The following is an 18,285-nucleotide window of genomic DNA, read 5'->3' on the forward strand; positions in this document are numbered from 1 at the left end:
CACTATACACTATATACATAAATATTATATATATACCTACTATATAAATAGACCAATAAACATAATATTATATTATATACCTTCAGCTATGTTTTAATTGATGTACATTTTATAATTTTCTTTTTTTTTTATTATAAAAGGTATACTGCTGCAGTACATGTTTTTTTATTTGTTCATTTTTTGTTATTACTATTATTTTTTTTTTTTTTATTAGTGTATTTTTACTTTTTACCAATTTCTACCTTTGATTTGATGTGCGTACAAATTTTACCAAAGTCAACATATTATAGATAATATAGTTATTACTATTATCTGCATTATTATATTATATAAGTACCTACCTATATATCGACGTTCATGAGACTACAGAACTATAGACATCCTTGTTGATCGTTGTACTTATAACTTGTTAACTACACAATATCCAGGTTGCCTATAGGTATAATAGGTACCTTCCGTCTGTAATAATATTTAATAATAACATAATATAATGTAACAAAAGATTTTGTTATAAGTCGTTTTAAGTATTCGGATGCTGTTACTGCAATGTGTAGATAGGTAGCTGTTGGGTAGGTACGTGATAAAAAATAAATATTAAAACGTAAATTATTTTAAATTCGAGTGGAATAACGTGTTAATCTGAAATAATCTGATGATTATAACAACTATATAGATGTTATTGACTAAAACGGTATAAACATTGCTATTATCCAGTGCTCGAATTGGTAAAAATGAAGTAGAGGAGCTCAATTACTCAACACAGACCAGTGGGGGGCTTTCCCCCCCCTCCTTACGCTCATGCCTTGCATACATTTTGAATACCACTTTTCAGCAACACATTTTGAATTCCAAATAGATATAATATATTTTGATAGCAATGTCTACATCTTACATCGTTACAGGAGAAAAAAAATTTATAATGATCTACCTGTTTATTCAATATACTAAATCGATAACAAAATTAATAATTAAGCTCCGTTCCCCTACGTACTCCCCCCCCCCCCCATCACCACCAATTCGAGCACTATTTCCAAGGAAATATACAACATGGTAGTTGGTGCTAGTAAGTATATATAGGTACCACTGATTGGTAACATTTTAGGCTTATGATTACGCGTTCTACGTAATTATTTTTACTTTCATGCAATGTAAAAACTTTTCGGGCTGTCCAAATTGAAGCATACCTACTATTTTCAGTTGAGACAAACTTAATGGTGCAAAGTAATTGAGTACCTAACTAAGTAAATAAATACGATTTGTAGACGTATATTGAATCTGGCTTATCTGCCGGGTGTACATTTTCATAAGCTGGGAAGCTATCACCAAATCCTAAGTAAATATCTACTAATGAAAGTCCTAAAAATGAAAAGAAAAAAAATGTGCAAAAGTGGGTACCGCTCTGCTGACAAGTAATTGTCGAGCATATCGTTGTAATGGATGTGTATAGTATTTTAGTTCAATAATAAATCATTGTATACAAAAAACGATTCTGAGCAATCTACGTTGTGTCAACCTAGCCCACATGTATAAATAATCAAATTGAATAGTTCAAAATTATAAGTTCAAAAGCTTAAACATGTTCCGTTAAAGGAAACTTTTTTTCATACATTATTAAAAATTTCCGACACTATAACTAGCTTAAAGAGCCAAAATATTTTGAAATTGTTACCATTCATTGAAAATGCCAATATAAATATTTGTCGAAAATATCAAATATCTAGTCATTTGTTTTTAGATTTTTAAAAAATTGGTTTTGTATAAAAATAATCACTCTTTTGTTTTTCTTGACGCTTTTTAAAACTACTTGGAATTTTCAATTTTTACCTCTCAAATGTATCAACTATACCTATTCACTTTTCTATCAGAAAATGTAAATATTAATAAAATAATATTTGAAAATCGGAGCAATTTTATTATCCAGAATGTTGCTGGCAGACAAAAAAGACCACACATCATTGTAAAATCAATACATTCTTTCGCTCCGCTCAGTATCTAAAGGCGTATGTAAAAAATAAAACGTCAGAAAATGTACGTACTATTTGGTAGGGTGAACAGACCCGTGATTGAACAGTTAAGTATTTGTTTGCTATTAAAATGTATTCATAAATTGGTTTTCAGCATTATACTTGTACAATTTAGAATTGAAAATTGATACAATTTTTTATATTAAAACTAACATTGAGAAAATCAAATAACTATTAAATATATTAAACATATTAGAAAATTAAATAAGTGGGTACGTGAGCGTCGCTCTGCTGAACAGTGGGCGATAAGTGGGTCACTGTAATGGATGGAGTTAAATTTGAATTTAATGATATAATATCATCAAATACGAAAAACAATTCTGAACAGAGACGGTTTGTCAGCCTCAGATATTTTATATAATATTTATTTGTTATTAACTACGGTAGCCAGTTATAGTTGAATTAATATTATTATTTGCATATTATCATATTTCAATATTTGTATATAATAATATAAGTACATGAGAATTAAGAAATACAAGATACTTTTTAACCCAACGAATAACATTTTTATTGACATTTATAGAAAAAGAAACTAAAAAAATTGGAAAATGAAAATATCTGTAAACAGCTGAAAACAAGTCAAAATATTTTGAAAATTTTACGCTGAGTAGATAAGAGAACTTAGGTGTTGGAGACATAGGTACCTGTTGATGGTTTTTTTAATACAAATTTTATTTTTTTAGAATTTTGTCGTAAAAGCATTTCCGAGCGAACTTAAAACTAAGCTATTTAGTTTACAGCAGTCGAGTACCAATTTTGATAACTTTTTTAAAAATGCTATTTTTCACTGGGAAGGGGATTGTACACAGTTTTTAAAATTACGTTTATGTTATTTATAGATTTTTAAAATAAAGGAGCTTATTTTAACGACTCAAACTGCACTATACTATTTATTTAAATGGCGATTTATTCGTTGATGGGAAAACAATTTGGAAAACGTTACTTTTTTCGAACGTTGTTGGCGACAATGCGACATACCTGTTGATCGCTACTTTAATACAAATTTTACTTTTTTAGAATTTTGTCGTGGAAGCAGTTCCGAGCGAACTTCAAGACTAAGCTAGATAGTTTACGGTAGTGTCGAGTAACAAAAAAAACGTCTAATAATTAATTCTCTTTTAAGTTTTAACCAATAACAACCATTCATAAGCAAAAATTTCCATCGTAAATCACAAAATCCCTGTTTGAGCACCTCTTTCGTTTAGACCTACCGCGTCCAATCGTGAATCTGAACCATACATGAAACCAATGTTTCAAACTAATGTAGGTAATCAAAATCGATCAATCCGTTTAGGAGGAGTTCAAATAGGTACAGACACACATAAAAATTATATATAAATATAAATGACTATCATTCAGTATTCACTATCGTGTGTGTACACTGTACGGGGCTTAAAGTGAGAAAAAATTCCACTGGGGAGTGGGGACTACTGTGTCCATATAGTTTTAACTTTTAAGCGTTTCATATTATAATTGTATGCGTAATGTCTAATACATATCGTTTTGTAATGTATAAACATTGATTGTGTAAGCACACTCATACCACTTTTAACTCTGAATAATTTTAATCTTAATTGGTTAAAGAGGACGCTTTTTAACCACCACCAGAGTTCTGACTGAATTCCCCTTCGTCAACTCCACTTTGACCCCTGTGTATTTAAAAAATAAATTGATAATATCCAATATTATGATTTATCATTCTTTATAAGATGACCGTTGACTGAGGTTTAGAACCAAACCTAACTTTTGATTAGCCATTTAGCTGTCGATGATTAATTATTGTTCAGTATCTGCCAATGGTGGTTTAAAAAACATTCAAGTGTACCTATAGTCATTAGCTGTATAGGTAAGTACTATAATAATAATAATAATAATAATAATAACAGGTTAAGATTACTGTGAATGTAAGAATATTAATTGTGTTGCTAAAAAACAGTAGTAAATCATTATTATAAAAGCACTGACAAACCAACCATTTGAAAAAATGATCGAAGCTCATCTCATAAAATTCTTATATTATGATTTATGACATTTTCACAAGTTTATATTATTTGAAGGTACTTAAGACTTAACCGTACAGTTATTTTCAAATTACCTAGATATACTCAATTGTTATTTGAATAATAGTTTAAATATTTCTACTATCATATCCTTGTTCAAAAACTAAAAAAAATAATAATAAATACTCACATTAATGCTTTTATACACGTCTATATTGAAAAAAAAAATTACAAATTTTAAGCGAATATATGGTTGAATTTTATAAAGTACTAAAATTTAAATTGAAAAATAATTTTAACAAACAATGTACTATTTTTTTTATAATATAATGTATTGTACAATTAAAATTATGTAGACAACAAATAAATAAAATTAATAAATAATAATAAACTAATACAGTTTGTTATGAATAGTTTTCGCATCACAGCTTTATAGTCATGAAAAAAAAAAATTATATGGTAATTATTGTTATGGGGACTAGGACCTTTGTTTTTATAAATTTTTTTTTCTTTTATGTAGAAAATAAATTGTATAAAATGTTATATAAACGCTATACAAGCAGTAACTACTTCAGTCATTCAAAATTGATTTGCATATACATACATGATGTATGTATATATATATATATATATTATGTGTACCTACATATAGATAATTTAATAATAATTAATATATTTGCACAAAAAAATTAATGCAAACCATTTTTGGGCTGCCTTATTAGAACATATATAATTTCTATAGAATCTATAGATACTATTTAATATTTATGTTTATAGTATTATGTTACTTAGACATCTATTATTTAAATATTAAAAATTAACTAGATAAATTTAAAAGGATAGGTAATTGTTATTACCTATGTATGGGCAAGTTTTTTTGTTTCAGTATTTTATATATAAATATATATATATAAAATGGCAAGAGTCAGCAAAATATTAACTAAATCAGCTGCCTGTTAGAGGTATATTCGTCTTTACATTTATTGCGATTGTTCTTTTGCTACACGCGATTTTTCAATCTTAAACACGTTATAATTAAAAGTTTTACAATAATTGTAAAAAATACTTTAGCAATTATTGCTATAATATTCAAACTTAGATTTAAAATAAATGAAATTTATTTTTAATTTGTAATCAATTATTTATGGAAGACTAAAAAAGTAACTATACAGAATAACGAAACACGTGTACATTAACTTAAGAGATTGGTAATATTAGAATACATTATTTTGACCATTCAAAGAAAACCTTAATGTTAAGTAAACTTTATACATGGTAGCTAGAAAAATGTTTTCTTCCAATTTGTACTTTATATAACGATTGTTAACAGTAACATATTATGGTTTAAAAATTAGTTATTTATAATAAAATTTAAAACCAAATGGGAAGACAAAGAAATCGACATTTTGTAGCGTTTTAAGTAGGTTAAAATTGAGTGGCCACATTACAGCCATTTTTATGCGTATTTTAGTCTGATTATACAATGTTTAAAATTAAAGTTAATTAAAAACTTAAAAATATTAAACAATATCACTTTATCAACAGCCTAAGTAATTATGTTATACATTTAAAAAATACTAATTTTATGATTAATTTACTAGCCAGCAAATCCATCAAATTACAACTTGCCATTCCAAAATACATAAAACAACAATATATCAAAGAAAAAAAATCATTTAACAAATTCCAGTATGACAAATTGTAATCAGACTTAGATTGCTGATTAAAACGTTTGAAAAGATATAAATTGTTGTAGACATTATTAAAGAAAAAAAAACAATGAAAATTGAATGTACTAGATTAAAGAGCATAAAAAAAAACTTTTAACCTCATTTATTATTGCAAAATTTCACGTTTCATTGGTTTTCTTTTCTTTTATTCTTTTGTGATACACCTTTGATTAATTATTTATTAATTTAAAGTTTTGTAAGAAAATAAAATTGAATTACAAACAGATTTTGTCAATTTATAGATTTTAGCGAGGAAAAAAATTAAAGAATTTTAGGATCAGTTGTAATGCATCAAATCACCTAGACTGTATACTCTATAGATGTGATATTCCATCAACTTTGGATTTCGTCGGCAATTTTATTTTGTTTATTTAGAAAACATTGATCCTTAATAGGAACTGGCTTTGATCTAGCTGATTGTGTTTTCTAAAACAAAATAAATGTAAAAATTAGTATGCTTGATAATTATTTTTTAAAGGAATGAAAGGAATAAAAATCTTTATGATGAAACTTACTCTTCTACTAAATGGAAAACAACCAGTCTTTTCAGGTTCTGGCATTAAATCTAAAACTAAATCAGGCGATCTTGATTTATTTGGCCCAAATACATTAAGTTCTTTATAGCAACCAGTTTCGATCATCTAATATTACATAAACCATTATTTATTACATCCGAAACATAATCAATAAACATTTAAACTTATATATTATATTAATATTGATAAAATGCACCTGACATAATTTTTTTGTATTTAATACTTGCATAAGTTAATAAAATCCTACTTGATACACGGCTTATAAATATAACATATTTTTTTTGTTCAAAAAAACTTATTTTAAAAATAATTTATATGTTAGATTAATTGAGTTTTAACTGGAGAAGAAGAAATGTGAAAACATATTCTCTTCCAGTTTATGGTTCAACCAAAAAAAAAAAGTAATGGATGACACTTAAGAGGACACTACACAGACATTTGTTGTCTCCATCTTACAGATGTGTGATATAACATATTTTATCCTCAGAAGATCACATTTACTCAGTTAGTTTAAAAATTAGAATTGAATTGACTTCTTGTAAAATTTAAAGATAAGATAATAATCTAGGTCATCTTATTGGATTTTTATTATATTTTAATTTTAAAGCAAGTTGAGAGTATTTTGAAATTTAAAATTGTTCATCTTAAAATACTCAAAACTTGCTTTAAAATTAAAATATAACAAAAATCCTATGAGATGTCCTATATAATAATCATACCTTTATATTGTATAATTCTCTAATTTTTAAACTTACAAAGCTAAACATGATCTGCTGAGCGTATAATTTGCTACGTTATACACTAAGATGGAGACAACAAATTTCTGTGTAGCGTCTTCTTAATGTTGGAGGTATGAAATTCGATAGACAACATAAAATTAAAACAAGCATTCAACTAATACATAATTCACAGAAGTCACAATATCATTAAAAACATACTTCATTTTGCCACGGTATAGACACTGAGCCTGTATTGAATTTTGTATAAAATGTATCATCTGTAGCATCTAAATTCACTCCTTTGACAGTAGAAAACTGCTCTATATCTAATACATCCTTGGCATATACAGCATGGGGCTATAATAGAACATGTACCGTTGTTAATATAGTTATAGAGGCTAAGGTTAATAAAAGTATAACTTAATAAGACATACATCTGGAAGAAACGGAGGATCTTCTACTCCGGCTTCAAGTCTTTTCCAGTTTATGGTCTTAAAAAATTCATGCTGTTTCACTTCCCTAGCACCGTAACGCCCAAAATGACAACCAAGCCTTGACTTTGGAGACTTTTTCAATAGCTGAAAATTAAATTTTACTGAATTAATTCATAAAAGCTTTTTAAATTTTATATTAATTATTAAGATTTTGAAAATATAATGTTTAAATAGGAAATCTACACTGTCCTGTTATTGAGACTTCCTAGCATGACTATTGTAATTATGAAGACAACTGTACTGTATTGGTCATTCAATATAAGAAACGTACAGTGCAGTGACCAGTTATTGTAAAAGGCCGTCAAGTCTACTATCTGTACACCTACTGTATAGTGAAGCCATGCACATACGCACAATATATATATATATATATATATATATAGCACGTTTGTTATTCTGAATAAAGTATAATTCTTACATAAAATAAATAATGTTAATTGACGTTGTTTTATAATTTAGATAAAATAAAAATGTACTTAGAATGTCAAACTATATATTCTACATTATAAATAATATGATAATCAAACATTAAAATTAAATGATTTAAAAAAAGTCATATTCTTCAACTGAGTAATATTCTCAAAATATAAATAAAACATTTTATTTTCAATATTTAATAGTAATTGGGTTTGTTGTGAATATTTATGATTCGTTGTCATACTTGTTTACACAGTAGTTTTGCTTCATCAGTAAATTTTTGAGAGTATTTTTCTTGTTCTTCTTTTACTCTTCGATCAACTACTTCACGTTTAACCTGTTAATTAACATATTGATTACTCATATTTAGAAAATATCTTAAGGCTTAAATATGTGTTACTATAAGTTACTCTAGAAAGAAAATATTGTAATATTATAACATTAGTTTGGAGACATTAATGTTATATTTAACTGGTAATAACCGTTAAAGTTTAAATTACATTTAAGAGCTACATATTTGTATACAAAATTCCTCTCATGGTCTAAAATCAAATAAATTGTATAGGCAACTTTTTATGATGCAAATAAATTATTATGAAACAACCACAAAAACCATAAAACATACAAATGCATAAAAATAAGAGTTTTAAAAATGTATTTAACAAGCCCGTGGAGATTCAGTGATTAAGTATCAGAATTTTGATAGTTTCAAATCCAATACTAAACTTTTTTTTTAAATTTAACTAATGACACTTAACTCAACCACATAATGTTCAGACGTGCATAATATGTCACGCATATAAATATTTATAGTAAAAATAATGATTCAGTAAAAAATTGTCTATGCTCACATTGTTCACGCTAATATGAACAGGTTTTATAAACAAAGGCCATTGCTGTACACAAAACATCATGTTCATAGTATTTTATTTTATGCCTGCTGTCCAAGTTTAATAGACTATGACCCACACAAAAATAAACAATCCAACATTTCACTTTTCCAATAAAATAAATATTTTAATTATTAAATCTATTAAGTTACACAATCAGTGATGTTATTACCATACCCAAAGCGGTTTTTATAATCAACCTATTATAGTTATTAATTTATATAATATGTTATGGTTCAAATAAGAAAATTGTTATTAAAAGAAATGCACTATCAATATTCACAAATATCCCTATAACAATACAAATTGTAGTCAAAATCAACCGTCTTAAATTCTCCAGACATTGTGTAGAATGCTAGGGCAATGTGACACAATTAGTAACCACCACTAGAATATCTTTGGTTAGTTAGTCATATTTTTTTAGTGAAATAGTGCAGTAATTTAAAAATTATTGAGTTAAAGTGTTTTTACAAAAATATAATGTAACTGAATAAAAATAAGAACAATTAAAGTATATCAAAATCAAATATTATGAAATAATTGCCAGTATAAAGCATAATATATCTAAAACCTGTGGTAATAAACCATAAACTATTAGAAGAAAGAAATTCGACAAAACTAATGTGTTGAATAAAGAAAAACCAATTGTACCAAGAATGAAGTATTTGTTACATAATTAATTCATGAAGAGAATTATTCCACAAAACACGAAAGTCACATTAACATAGTGGGAAAAATGAATAAGAAAAAGAATTTCACCGACCTGAAATATATAAGCTTTCAATTGCCAATAAGAGTGAGGGAAAATTATGCAACTCAAGTTTCACAAAGAAAATTAATGTTCTAATAAATAAATAAAATTATTAATTAATTATATTTAATTATTAAATACATTTTATCAGTTTTAAATTATTTTTCAATGTTTTGAGCACTTGGACATTGTGCAATTAGAAAATACCGATATTTTGTTACTCAACAATTAGGGCATTCTGCACATTCATCGTGCATTTCTTACAATGGCCAATTTCCTACTTGACCCGTAACTTATTATACAATATTTAAATATTTTATTTTTTTCATTAGGTCAAAATAAACATTTATTAATTATACTATCTATATTTATGATTATCTAGATTAATTAGTTTGCTTATTCATATTTAATAGTAAGAATTATACATCTGTTCTTACTTTTTCTTTCCGAGCTCTAAATGGAGCTTGACCTTCAATCATCTCGAATACTAAACATCCAAAGCTAAACCAATCTGTACTATATGTATACTTTTCGTTATCAATTACTTCAGGTGCTATAAGACAAAATGTATAATAAATAATAACTATAGATAGCTAATACATAATATATTATAGTAATATTATTATGTATTATAGTTAACAAATCAATTTTTATTTACCCATATAACCAACAGTGCCTACTCTTCCTCTGACTGATTCACCTTCGGGTATCTCCATTGCTAAACCAAGGTCAGATATGCGAACATGCCCTGCGTCATCCAAAAGTATATTTTCTGGTTTACAATCCCTGTATACTATGCCTTGAACATGTAAATGTTCTAAGCCACATAATACCTGCGGTAAAAAAAGAATTTAGTATATTAAGTACAAACTGTAGAGAAATTGATGCATGTAATAAGCAATGTTACTTTATGATATAAATTAACCATTATATTACATTTTTTTACTTCAACTATGATTAATTTTGCGCAATACAAATACAAATAGGAAAAAATTACCTCAGCGGCATAGAATCGTGATCTTGAAATATCAAAACCAGGTTCAGAGCCCATGTTGTAAATATGAAATTTTAAATCTCCACCATTCATAATAGTCAATACTAAACACAGTGCATCCTTTGTCTCATAAGCATAAGCTAAACTAACCTAAAATCAAATAGCATAATATAAATATTTAAAAACTTCTTAATTTATTAATTTAAAATGCATAAATAACTTTAAATTGTAATTAAATATAAACATACCACAAATTTAGAATTAATTTTTTGTAAGATTTGTTTTTCAATTAAAACCATTGCTTCACCTTTTCGTTTTTTAATCCGTTTCTTTTCCAATTTTTTACAAGCGTACATCTTACCAGTAGCTCTGACTTGACATGCACAAACTTCTCCAAAACCACCTTTACCAAGTACTCTATACATGCGGAATGTTTTGTATGTAACAGTTTGCCTGGAAAAAAAAACAAAAAAAATTATCATTAAGTTCAGATACCCACTCAGTAGCACTTCTATTTACAACATTAGACTTTCCATTACAAAATTAAAATACATACACACCTTTCTAACCACTTCCATTGTAAATACCTATGGAAATACATTGAAGATTCAAACAAACTAAATGGACGACCCGCTAAGAACGATTTCACGGCAGTTGAGCAATCAGTAAATAACTCTCTATGTGCAGAGTCTAACTGGTGCCGACATCTAACTATCATGTCTTCGCTTAGTACATCCACTGCATTAACTGCCTAATAACAAAAACAGTTAGTTTTTAATAATCATATAAGATAAATCAAAATTAAACAATGATTGATATACATACGTCTCTTCTTATATATCTATCATAAAGTATTTTTGCTAGTTCTATTCTATTTTCATCAGATTCTATTTCATATTTTTCCTGATAACAATACAGAATAACACACATTAAAAGATATAAAAAAAAAAAACCCATGATGAATTTCAATTAAACTTACAATAGAATCTAAAAATACATTGTAGCGATGAAATTCATGTCGTTCTTCTTCACAAAATTGAAGAAAAAGTAACCGGCCAATTGGCTGTTGATCTATAATATAGCTGTATTTCATATCTGAAACATGATTAATTTTCAAAATGATAATAATATAGGCATAAAAGTTTAGATGAACTTTGAACTTTTGAATCTAATACCTTACCTATTAGTGGTTTAAAATCAACACACTGAGATATGTGTGGGAATTGGAGGATTTTTTTCCATTTTTTGCTTTTTCCTTTATTGCTATCTGTACCACCTAAAAACAAAAACAAATACAACAATTAAAGAAAGTAAGTCAATAGGTACAATAGGTCAATAGGTTGTTTGAATTAAAAAATCAATGCTTTGATTAAAATATAAAATACATTTTTAAACAATATTTGACCAAACAGTGATTATTATAAGAATTACTTAAATACCAATGTTATATTTTTAAACAAATACAACATTAAGTTTTAGTTCCTTAAAAAACATACAAAAGATTTAATACGAGAAATATTACAAACTATATCTGAAATATTTCTTTTTAATTTACTACCAACATTATAATAAACATACATTATTTTTTTCACAATTTATAACTGTTAAAATGTATAGATGGTAACCTCAATAATAGACAATGAAAGGAATTTAAAGATGATTGTTTGAAATGAACAAATAATACTGAAGGTATACTACCTTCTTATTCTTTCATGCATTGTAAGTACCTATAAGCTCATCATTATTGTCGTAGTTATATTATTATGTTGACATCAGGCTAAGCTAGCTCACACTTATTCAATTGCAAACAATTAATATAGGTAAATAAAACTATTTAATAAATTCCGTTTTAAAAATAGGATGCATAACTTTCCTACTTGAAATTAAAATTAAAATTGTCAATTTTAAATAACAATAAATATTATAAATTATAATACAAACTATTAGTTTAACATTTAAAACTAAGTACCTATATGAAAACTACAGTAACTTGAAATATTTAATTAAAAAAAAAGAACAATGTTAAACGTTATTAAATTAAAAAATTTAAACTGCTAAAAAAACAGATTAAAAGATCTAAGTATAAAATAAGTTTTATACAATATCCAGCTCAAGGGGTAGGCGACATAGGCCCACACCTAGGGCAGCACTTTAGTAAAAGGGCGGCATTTTCAAAATACTGATAATATTATATTGTTGGGGGTGGCAAAATTTGATTTTGCCTCGTTCACTATTTTTGCTTGAATCGGTCCTGATTTTATAGTTTGAAATATCAAGATAAGCAAATATTGACTAAACTTAAAATAGGGCAACTAATCTACAGTAAAAATTACAAAATATCCATAATAATAACATAATTATTATTTCATATTATCTCTTTCCTGTTCAACAAGCTTTCCAGTGAAAAGCTACTGTACATAACAGCAGAAAGTACCTACATTTAACTTGAATTTCGATGGCAACTAATCTATAATTGCACCAACTCAAACGAAATTCAATGTACTAAATAACTACTTCGAACAATATTTCCTCTCAGTATATTGACATTAATCAATATCATACTCAATACTAAGAAATTAATACTTATAATACATAAATATCAAGACAGTGTCAATACTATAGATAGATGTTTAATAGCAGATATACTATTACTACTGAACAATTGGTTTCATTTCAAAATAATTTGAGACCATTTATGATAAGTGATCCTAGATATAAATACGCTTCCACGAATATTCAAAGAAACAGAATGGAACAATAGTTGACTGTAGATTGTGCGCACATTTTTTTAAATGCATGCTCTTAATATTTTCATACGTCAAACTGAACTTTATTTGCGTCTATGGCTAGGGAAATATTTAACATTGAATGCTTATAGGTACCTTTTTAGGTAGGAAACTATATAATAAATTTTAATAAAATTGTAGAACTTATGCAAATTAATTCAAACTTTTATGCATACACAACATGTGACCAAACTCGGGAAGCATTTTAAATAGTTTTTATACAAATTAAAAAGTAAACTAATTAAATGATATAACTACAGAAAGTTTAATTAATATCCTTCAAATACACATCTGTTATTATATAAGTTTATATTAAATTAAAACTAATTGAAATATTGTTTTTCATAATGATTTACTTTGAAATTAAATTGTTTGAAAACAAATGTATACTACTCTACCTACCTATGACTACCTAAATTCAATAAATACATCAATAAATTAACTTAATAAATATTGGAAAAAAGGATAATGAAATCAAATAATTTTTTTTTTTTTTTAACACAAAATGTAGTTACCCACAACCTTGTTAAATTCTTTGTGGCACAAACAATTTAATAAGTAATACATATAATTAGCAAAACAATAAAAGTAAGTACCTTCAATATAGTGTATAATATATTGATTAAAAATGTAAAACTTATTTAAAACCTTGTTTAAAACAAATAAATACCAGACATATACATGTTTGTGAATACCAACAAAGTATTTATAAAATAGTTTTATCAAAATATTTAAATAGGTAGAAGGTATTGTTTGTTATAGTGTACAATACACTTTACTGGTCTGCAAAATATTTGTGTACAATTCGTTATTTTTCTAACTAAACAACAATTTAATAATGTAGGTATTTATACACGAGTAATATTAGTACATAAGAATAACACACTGTTTTTAAATAATACTAAACAAATAGAACTGCAGTATACTTGGGCACATTGATTGATTAAAAACTTATATAATAAGAGAGGTAGCTATTAGGCGCATTATGTTTAATGACGATTTAATGATAAACTAAAGAATATTCAATACCTAGTTCTTATATTATAATAATATCTTGAGCGAATTATGAATATGCTGTTGAAACAAAAAGTAGATGATACAACTAAATTTTACTTTAACCCGTATTAGGTATTTGCGTCAGTGGGTTGAAAGACCTACCTATTTGACAACATTAACGGTTACTGCTAACTGAGCATTTTAGTTTTAAATAATTAGGGTACAATTGAATAAAATCATTAAATAATTTACCCGCTATTTAAGTGGGTATGGAGCAATAATTATGTTATGTTGGGCACTGAGTAGGTATTGTTTTAATGCATCGCTTAAAACGGAAATGAATACAATGACCAATATTTATGAATTGGTCAAATTTTATTAAGTACCTCCCTACCTACCTATCTATTTAACATCCTTTCATAACACAACGTTCCAATACTTTTTTTGAAGAACAAGAGAGTGTAAATAAATACTCTCTACTAATACAACGACACGCAGCACACCCAAGCAGTAGAAAAGTCTCGATGTGGTAGGTCTCTGCAGTAATACCTTTATCTTGTTGAAGAAATTTTTGCAATACGAACACCCCAGAGAAAGTGAGTGGAGAAACTAAACTAATACGATGTCATTGTACATCTGTACAAAAAACAGTATGGTGGAGTGTGGACAGAATTGTACGCCTTGTGCGCGCTACAGTCTGTCGCTGCTGTACAGCCACGGCAAAGAAAACAGTTGGCGTAGAGTTGTGGCACGGTTATCGAGACAATGGAAGACCTTGGACGGACGTGTATCCGACCAAAGATTTGGATATTAGTTAAAAAAAACATTAATGCTTACGTAGCTGTGCATTTTACACGACAATATTGTGTGTTTGACAATACATTACATACGATTTAGGTATCATAGGTGTGGATACCTGTACATTACACATATCATATGCACATGATACATATATATATATAGGTCAAAGGGGTCGCCCGAAACGGGGTGTATCGGCGAAAGGCGTGGCGGGTAGGAGTAAACGTCTGAGGGGTCGTGGTAAACCAGGAAGGACGGGCTCTCCCCCCACTAAAAAAAACGGCCCCCGTGCGCCCCGAAAGAAAAGCGCCCCTCTGAAACGTAACCACGCGCGACCGAACCCCCAGACCGGCTGCGGCACTGCGTACGCGAGGGGTGCCTCCTGATCAGGCACCCGTGGTACTGCTACGTGTACCGGGACGGCCGTCTTTTAAATTATTATTCTTCGGATAATTCTCACTCGGCGACCCGCCGTCTACCCCGACCCGCGAAGATCGCAAAACCGTCAACACGTCTGCACAAGAATTATATAATTATAAATTATGATACTCGCCTTCTCTTGCTTTGAGGTACACGGTATTGGCAACAATGTTTTCTAATTCCATCAGTTCCAGTTTGGCTGATTTCCGGATGCCCGGGCTGACGTCCACCACTTCCCATCAATGACACCGTTAACCGTTTTCGACGTCTTCGTGTCCGCGCGCCGCCAATGTATGTGCGTGTGCGTAAATATCCGACAGCGTACGTATAACAATATTATAATAACAATAATATTATATTATTTTACGTGTGAACGTGTGCGCGACCGAGTCGTGTGTGCGTGTGCGTGTGTGTGCGCGCGCGCCCCCGACAAAATCTTCCGGTTTGCGTGTTGATTTTTTTTCCTGGCTTCGCTCACCTCCACTTCGCGCGGATCAAATTGTATCTTTGTCGCCCGTACACGCCTGACAGCCGTCAATAACTATTCTAACCGGACGTGTGCGCGGACACACATAATGGCAATGACAATAGTATTATGTGCCAAAAATCAAAATTTAGATTATATTAAATTTATTATTATTATTTTACTTCGTTATCACAACGCACCGAACAAGACGTAACGATAGTGTAACGGAGACGGCAAATCGGTGGTCGGTTACCAACAGCCGATCGCTCGAGATACGCGTCGACGGCGACGGCGGCAAGACTAGCGGCAGCAGGTACGCGTCGTTCGAGAAAAGACGTGTGCGCCTACCTACCTGTCTGCCAGCAGCCTACTTACTACTACTACTACTACTACTACTACGTCAGACGTCTAACGCTGTTGCCTATATTATTATGACGATGATAATTATAATAATATAAAAACGAATGACGATAATAATATTATAATATTATTACTAATAAAAATACTACTAAATAGCAGTTGTAGTGGTAGTCGTAAAATAGTAACAGTCGGCGGAGATTGATAACAGTATTTATTGTGGTTTTTTTTTTTTTCGAACGAACACTGGCGCGGCCGATCTTCGTCGTCGTCGTGGTCGGCGGCGGCTATGTATATAGCACGGCTTCCTCCACCCCGCGCGCGCGAGAGAGACTACCAACCAAGTGAACGAACAGTGCACGCGTTGACGTCGTCGACGCTAGTGCCCGCGCGCCGCGTTCCCGGTTCCTACCGTGGTGCTAGCTGGTGCTGCCGCCGCCGTCACCGCAGATTGTGCGTGTGTGTGCGCGCGCGCGCGCCGGCCGTCGGGACGGTCCGATTACGGCCGTAGGCGCAAAACATCGAACTGCTCTCCGTGTTGTAGACTTGTAGTGTGCTGTTTCATGGTAACAGACCGCCGGCGGTTACCCCGCCCGCCCACAGAAGGTGGGCCGTTTCGTTTCGACGTTCGTTCGTCGTCGTCCGGCGCAATGCGCGCGCATTTCGTTCTCCGTACTCTGGTGGCCCTTAAAACGCGCGGAGGATCGACTTTTCGCGGGTGTTCCGTACCAACACGTTGATAAGAGGGCGTGGGCCGTGGCGGTGGGGCACATTTTGGAATTCGCCGCTGCGAGTAATAGTAATATTGAATCACAACCCCCCCCCCCTCAAACGCTTTGATGATTTTTATTTTGTTATTTGTTAAAACAAAATAACTTGTTATCCTATCTGTTCCCTGTAAGCAGAGCTTAAGTTTGAAGTCAAAAGTTACAATATTATTACGAATATACAGTGTCTATAAATAACTGCGGCATTTAAAATTTAATAAAATACAAGTAATTGAATCATATTTCATATAAAAAGAGATTTTTATTAACTTATAAGTTAAAATTAAGTTAATTTATAGATGCCAATTATGTACCGTTTTTTTGATATTAATAGAATGATTCAAATATATTATTTTCTATATACCTACCTATTGAACGCGGCGTTTGCAAATAGGTACCTACTTTCATCTGCACACTGCAGCATCACATTATGTTCTATTGTACGTTTTGGATATTATTTATTACTATTATAATGATCGATAATTTTTTTTTTATGAAAAACATGATAACAAATTGTTGACAGAGTAAATTATAACGACTGTAGTTTACCAAATTCTTTATAATTTGGTTTTTTAGATCCATCTATAATAATAATAATTGTTTCGTTTTCAATTTGTTCGGATTATTTGTACTTGCAATTATATTTATGAAGTAAAATTCCTATTTTGACTTGTCATTATATTATTTTCTATGGATACCTAACGAGTTTAAATTTAATAATTTGAAACGAATAATAAATAAATTACAATCTTAAGTAACGTTCTTCTGTAAATAAATGACAAATCCTACTGTCGAAATCGCAGTGATTGGGGTCGAGCCAGTCGAGGTGCCACTAAAATACCTACATAGAATGATACGGTCCTGATATGGGGGAGAGTCCATTAAATCTCCAGCGAACTTCTGGTTTTCAAATTTTTGTCAATCAAAAAGTTTGAAACGCGGTTTTTCTTTGCTTCTCTCGTGTCTCATTATCCTCATTCGTCGTACCTTAGTAATAATATATTATATTATATTTTAAATTTAAAAAAGTAAAATGATACCACTACTTATAGCGTATATAATATTATATAGGCGCAAATTTCATAATTCATCAATTTAATCAATTTCATAATTTACAATTTTAAATTCAATATTTAT

At 29.5% G+C, this 18,285-nt stretch overlaps 1 protein-coding gene across 1 annotated transcript; it reads right to left on the reverse strand.

Annotated features, from left to right (window-relative positions):
- Nucleotides 1-4,222: 4,222 nt before the first annotated feature.
- LOC100165035 (G protein-coupled receptor kinase 2) lies at nucleotides 4,223-16,906 on the reverse strand. The gene is made up of 14 exons (XM_001944829.5): nucleotides 15,692-16,906; nucleotides 11,739-11,834; nucleotides 11,538-11,653; nucleotides 11,384-11,461; nucleotides 11,119-11,309; nucleotides 10,807-11,011; nucleotides 10,562-10,708; nucleotides 10,223-10,397; nucleotides 10,002-10,117; nucleotides 8,168-8,260; nucleotides 7,447-7,590; nucleotides 7,232-7,369; nucleotides 6,273-6,398; nucleotides 4,223-6,183 (listed from the first exon to the last, which is right to left on the reverse strand). Exons 1-14 carry the CDS (start codon nucleotides 15,741-15,743, stop codon nucleotides 6,091-6,093), a joined length of 1,770 nt encoding a protein of 589 aa, XP_001944864.1. The 5' UTR covers nucleotides 15,744-16,906; the 3' UTR covers nucleotides 4,223-6,090.
- Nucleotides 16,907-18,285: the final 1,379 nt, after the last annotated feature.

Source organism: Acyrthosiphon pisum, chromosome A2, assembly GCF_005508785.2.
Source record: "Acyrthosiphon pisum isolate AL4f chromosome A2, pea_aphid_22Mar2018_4r6ur, whole genome shotgun sequence".
In the NCBI taxonomy this organism is placed as follows: domain Eukaryota; kingdom Metazoa; phylum Arthropoda; class Insecta; order Hemiptera; family Aphididae; genus Acyrthosiphon; species Acyrthosiphon pisum.